Source organism: Liolophura sinensis, chromosome 13 (assembly GCF_032854445.1).
Source record: "Liolophura sinensis isolate JHLJ2023 chromosome 13, CUHK_Ljap_v2, whole genome shotgun sequence".
Classification (NCBI taxonomy): Eukaryota; Metazoa; Mollusca; class Polyplacophora; order Chitonida; family Chitonidae; genus Liolophura; species Liolophura sinensis.
Window position 1 is genome coordinate 1761056 of NC_088307.1, and position 6432 is coordinate 1767487.

A 6432-nucleotide genomic window follows, 5' to 3' on the forward strand; every position below is an offset into this window, starting at 1 on the left:
CGCGTACTGATTTCCCCCTAAAGTACGGGGATGATTGTTGATAGAGGAGTATCAGATATTGACAGATTCCTTGAGTCTAAATCTGTATTAATGGTATGAAAATTATCTACCTGCATCGGACTTAATCAAAAACATCCAAATTAAAAAATGAACTATTAGCTGATGAATAGTAAGTTATTCAACATGGCGGTCATGAAAGATGGCATGAATAGTGAGTTCGAAGAAGTAATCGTGTGTGCCGAGGCAAGCGGTGGCTTTTCTGAGAAAAGGGCTCGCGTGGCTTCACAGTGGAATTCTTGGGTTGTAAACGAAAAACTTGCGCCTGATTGAGGAAATGTGATAATACGGCAGCACTTTCAATTCTGTCGATGTGCGTGATTTGCTTGCGCTATTATCACACCAAAGTAGTTCTCAAAGCGTCCCAAAAAAAGCGTAAAACGGGCTGTGGCTGAGCCAGAATGTGTAAACTGTGGCCGAGCCAGAACGTGTAACTGTGGGCCGGGCCAGAACGTGTAACCGTGGCCGGGCCAGAACGTGTAACTGTGGCCGGGCCAGAACGTGTAACTGTGGCTGGACCAGAAACGTGTAACTGTGGCGGGCCAGAAAGTGTAACCTTGGCCAAATGATGTCTAAAATACGATGCATATCAACACATCAAGTGAACGAGTTGGGCCTGTCTGCTAACGGGATGAACGAGGTACGAACGGACCCCGTGGGTGTGCGCACATACTGCCATTGCTGCCATTGGTAACACGCCCTTAGTAGGATCGAAGTACGGCAATTCCGTTCGCGGTATGCCCATATCGGTTCAAGTCGAATTGCGCAACGTGATGGCCGTCAGAAAATTTTGAGCAGATCCGAAGTTCTAAAGCCTCCTTCCCGTCGTAGCCCGTCCATGACGTTCGTATTAAGACCATAAAAAGTTGCTACACCGTCCACACCGTTCACACGCAGTTGAGACCGTTGGCACGCAGTTTGAGACCGTTCGGCAGCAAGTTTGAGACCGTTGGCACGCAGTTTGAGACCGTTGGCACGCAGTTTGAGACCGTTGGCACGCAGTTTGAGGACCGTTCGGCAGCAAGTTTAAGAACGTGGTGAGAATTTGTTTAGTGTGATGGGAGATTTACGTGGATCTGTGATATCTCGATTGTACGTCATAAAGATAACAAGGTTACACTTTCTAAACTTTGGGCAGGATAGTCCTTTTCGATTCATGTATGCATTTGTCTATAGTGTTGTCATTTCCTTGAAGGGAAATGCTGTTTGATAAACGGATGTTTCCCGGGCAGTCGTAAGTTGTTCCTCTCCCCATTTGATTAAGTGTGCGGCCTTAGTTTGTAATAGTGATGTATTAGCGCTAAATATTGGCAAGGTAGTTGTGGAATATAAATCTCGGTATCTATCAGCATAACATTGCGCATCTGTTCGCAAGGCAATCTGTGAGGCAAGTAAAGGTTATAAAATATGTATTTTGGTGCTGAAACGGAAATATTTCCTGTAGGATATCACCTTAGCTGTGAAACAAACCTCAAACCGCTTTTCTGTGAGCAATAGAACTCTTTCGTTTGCGAAACATTTGGGTAAATCCAGTGGTCGTATTTGTACTTGCAACATTGCATGTCAAAGATTTGTCTTGTCACAATTTTTATGTAAATCAGCTGTGTAATTTTAGGGTTGGGTGAACTTGTAGGCTCATGATTATTGACAGAAATTCACGTGGTGTTTTCCACCATGTTTTTAGTTCTTAAAAAACCTCCCTGAAAATCACCCAAAGTCCTTATTACAGATAAGCTGGCCAGAAATCTTCCGTTTTGTTGTCAAAATGTAGGTGGTGTTTGTATGAGAGACCAGAAATAAAAAGTATGAAGAGTTTATTCTGACTCCTTGGTTGATATATGTACGTGAAGAAATTTTTTAATTTGCAGGTGTGTAGACTTTGTACCTTCTATTAGGCAAGGTGGTTCGCACGCCATACTAAAAGTTACCATGCATTCAAAGGTCAGACACGTTTTGGCGTGACAACAGAGTGTGTATACCACAGAAGCCTTAAAGCAGAGAGAGGAAAATTTTGTCATGGAATAATCAAAAAAGAGAGAATCTGCAAGAGATTTTAGGTCTTGTGAGGAATGCTTGATGCCCTGGCACCCGCCCCTAGCTTGTGTGGTAACTCATTGCTGGAGTACAGCCACTCTTTAACCCGGCTGTGTAACAATGAGCACCATGCCTATAGTATGTAGTATACAGTGCATCCATGAAATACAAGGCAGGTTGAAAACAGATAACAAATCGTTTCTGAGATGATCTTGCTCCAGAATGTACACGACATTACAAAACCAGAGATAAACCATGTGTACCATTTCCAATGCGAATTTGTCTGACCAAGTATGCGGTTTTTCAGATATATACATGGACTTCGTAGTCAAAAAGTAAGCACCACCATGTATTGTAAAACCTTGCATCTTCTGGTGCATCACTGCATACGGAACATGTGTCTTCTCGGCGTAAAGGGGGCCTCCGTGGCTCAGTTGGTTAGCGCGCTAGCGCAGCGTAATGACTCGGGGAGCCTCTAGACAATGCGGTTGCTATGAGTTCAAGCCCAGCTCATGCTGGCTTCCCCTCCGGCCATACGTGGGAAGGTCTTGCAGCAACCTGCGGATGGTCGTGGGCTCCCCCCGGGCTCTGCCCACTTTCCTCACACCGTAATGCTGGCCGCCGTCATATAAGTAAAATTTTCTTGAGTACGGCGCAAAACACCAATCAAATAAATAAATAAATCTACACTGAAGAAAACTATTTTGTTACTAGTAAGAAAGTTTTTAGGAAACAAAGTACTTTGTTAAATTAATTTTAATTTTAAGTTTCTTTGTTAATTCATTTAGCAAAGTAATGCGTTAATTTAACAAACTACTATGTAAACTTTAACAAACTAGTTTGTCAGTTTAATAAACTGATTTGAAGTATTTATACAAAGTAATCCCTTAATTCAGCAAGGCAATTTATTCCTATAGCAAACACATGACTGATGGATTTGTTCACGCTCACACACAAAGCTCATTGACCAGTAACCTTCTGACCCATAGGCATTGCACTGATTCCTAACCACAATACTCTATAACCAGTATTGCATTGCTCCACAACCAGTACCATACTGCTCCATAACCAGTTTCCCAATTAAGCAGTAATAGTATGCTGTGCAACTAGTGACACACTGCCCTGTTGGCACCGCAATGCAGAGCTGTGAAACCAGTAGCTAGGAACGGCCTGCATGCTCTTTAACCAGCAACACAACCATGCAATGGACAACTCCATCTGTTAACCGACTGAGCTGAAACTAACGAGATGCCATGTAAACATAACAACAGACGGCGGATAATGAAATATTCATGATTTTGTACAGAAGCACACATTACAATTAATGTGAAATAAAAGAGTAATTACTAATGTAAAAACTCATTTTCGTGGTTTATTTATTTAAATAATATCTCTTCACCAATTGTCCAATAAATGAACATAAACTGAATAGCATATAACCAATCAGAGAAAAGCTCTGAATTATATTTTGAGCTCGTAATGGACACGAAAACTACAACCACAATGGGCACGATAATCACAACCACACTGTGCACGATAATAACAACCACACTGGACACGATAACCACAACCACACCGGACGCAAAAACCAGAACGACACTGGACACACTAACCACAACCACACTGGCCACGATAACCACAACCACACTGGACGCAATGACTGCAAACCCACCGGACACAATAACCACAACCACGCTGCGCACAATAAACACAACCACAGTGGACATGATAACCACAACCACACTAGACACGATATCCACAACCACACTGGACATGATAACCTCAACCACACTGGACACAATAACAACAACCACATTGGACATGATAACCACAGCCACACTGGACACGAGAACTACAACCACACTGGGCACGATAATCACAACCACACTGGACGCAAAAACCACAACCACACAGGACGCAATGACCGTAAACCCACCGGACACAATAACCACAACCACGCTGCGCACAATAAGCGCAACCACAGTGGACATGATAACCACAACCACACTGGACACGATAAGCACAACCACACTGGACATGATAACCACAACCACACAGTACACGATAACCACAACCACACGTGAGTGAGTGAGTGCTTGGGGTTTAACGTCGTACTCAACAATTTTTGCAGTCATATGACGACGAAGGAATCCTTAGCGTGTATGTTATGTGCCTCCTTGTCACAGGATGGATTTCCACCGCTCTTTTATCTAGTGCTGCTTCACTGAGACAACTTCCCGAAGGCAAGTAAGCCGCCCCGTTCGAGCCATTATACTGATACAGGTCAACCAGTCGTTGCACTATCCCCTTCATGCTGAACGCCAAGCGAGGAAGTTACAACTTCCTTTTTTAAAGTCTTAGGTGTGACTCGACCCAGGATTGATCCTGTATCTACCGCTCCTGAAGCGGACGCTCTACAAACTATGCTATCCGGGCCAGAACAACAATGACACGATAACCACAACCACAGTGGACATGATAACCACAACCACATTGGACACGATAACCACAACGACACTGGACACAATAACAACCACCACATTGGACATGATAACCATAGCCACACTGGACATAAGAACTACAACCACACTAGTCACGATAACCACAACCACAGTGTGCACGATAACAATAACCGCACTGCACACAAAAACCACAATCACACAGGACACAACAACGACAACCACATTGGACACGATAACCATAACCACACTGGCCGCAAAAAACCACAACCACACAGGACGCAATGACCGCAAACACACTAGACACAATAACCACAACCACACTGCACACGATAAGCACAACCACATTGGACACGATAACCACAATCACACTTCGCACGATAACCACAACCACACTGGAGTGAGTGAGTGTGTGCTTGGGGTTTAACGTACTCAGCAATTTTTCAGTCATATGACGACGAAGGAATCCTTAGGATGTATGTAATGTGCCTCCTTGTCGCAGGACGGATTTCCACCGCTCTTTTATCTAGTGCTGCTTCACTGAGACGACTTCCCGAAGGCAAGTAAGCTTCCCCGCCCGAGCCATTATACTGATACGGGTCAACCAGTTGTTGCACTATCCCCTTCATACTGAACGCCAAGCGAGGAAGTTACAACTTCCTTTTTTAAAGTCTTGAGTGTGACTCGACCCAGGATTGATCCTGGATCTACCGCTCCTGAAGCGGACGCTCTACAAACTATGCTATCCGGGCCAGAACAACCACATTGGACACAATAACCGCAACCACATTGGGCACGATAACCACAACCACACTGGACAGGATAACGTCAACCACACCAGACACAATAACGACAACCACACTGGATACAATAACAACCACCACATTGGACATGATAACCATAGCCACACTGGACAGGAGAACTACAACCACATTGGGCACGATAACCACAACCACACTGGACATGATAACCACAACCACACTGGACAGGATGACGTCAACCCCACCGGACACAATAACGACAACCACACTGGACACAATAATAACCACCACATTGGACATGATAACCACAGCCACACTGGACACGAGAACTACAACCACTCTAGGCACGATAATCACAACCACACTGCACACGATAACACAAGCACACAACCACACTTCGCACGATAAACACAACCACACTGGACACAATAATGGCAACCATATTGGACATGATAACCATAGCCACACTGGACACGAGAACTAAAACCACACTGGAAGGAACGATAATCACAACGACACTGTGCATGATAACCTTAACCACACTGGACTCGAAAACCACAACCTCATAGGACAGAATGACCGCAAACACACCTAACCACAACCGCACTGGACGCAATAACCACAACCACACTGCGCACTCTAACCACAACCACACTGGACACGATAAGCACAACCACACTGGACGCCATGACTGCAACCATACTGGAAATGATAACCACAACCACGCTGCGCACAATAAGCACATCCACACTGGGCACGATAGCCACAACCACACTGGACGCAATCGCCACAATCACACTTGACACGATAACCACCACCACATTGGACGCAATAACCACAACAACATTGGACACGATATCCACAACCACATTGGACATGATAACTACAACCACCACTACTTGACATCGCCGTGTACGACACGTTTTTGTGACGCCAGCGCTTTACTATTCTTTGTGATACTGGACACGCTATCCACAACCACACTGGACACGATAATCACAACCACACTGGACACAATAATTGCAACCATACTGGACACGATAACCACAACCACAGTGGACACGATATCCACAACCACACTGGACACGATATCCACAACCACACTGGACATGATAACTACA

General features: G+C 44.7%; 1 protein-coding gene across 1 annotated transcript; it reads right to left on the minus strand.

Moving 5' to 3' along the window:
• Positions 1 to 4517: 4517 nt before the first annotated feature.
• LOC135480379 (uncharacterized) lies at positions 4518 to 6189 on the minus strand. The gene is made up of 3 exons (XM_064760208.1): positions 5903 to 6189; positions 5289 to 5675; positions 4518 to 4728 (listed from the first exon to the last, which is right to left on the minus strand). The coding sequence occupies exons 1-3, from the start codon at positions 6187 to 6189 to the stop codon at positions 4518 to 4520; spliced, it is 885 nt and encodes a 294-aa protein (XP_064616278.1).
• Positions 6190 to 6432: the final 243 nt, after the last annotated feature.

Bases quoted from the DNA above. Each gene is read 5' to 3' on its own strand.
- LOC135480379 (XM_064760208.1), bottom strand. From the start codon at position 6,189: ATGTCCAATGTGGTTGTGGATATCGTGTCCAATGTTGTTGTGGTTATT. The intron at 5,676-5,902 runs GTGTGTTTGCGG...TATCGTGTGCAG, and splicing joins TCCAGTGCGGTTGTGGTTAG to TGTGGTTGTGATTATCGTGC. The intron at 4,729-5,288 runs GTTTGTAGAGCG...TTTTGTGTGCAG, and splicing joins GTTCTGGCCCGGATAGCATA to TGCGGTTATTGTTATCGTGC.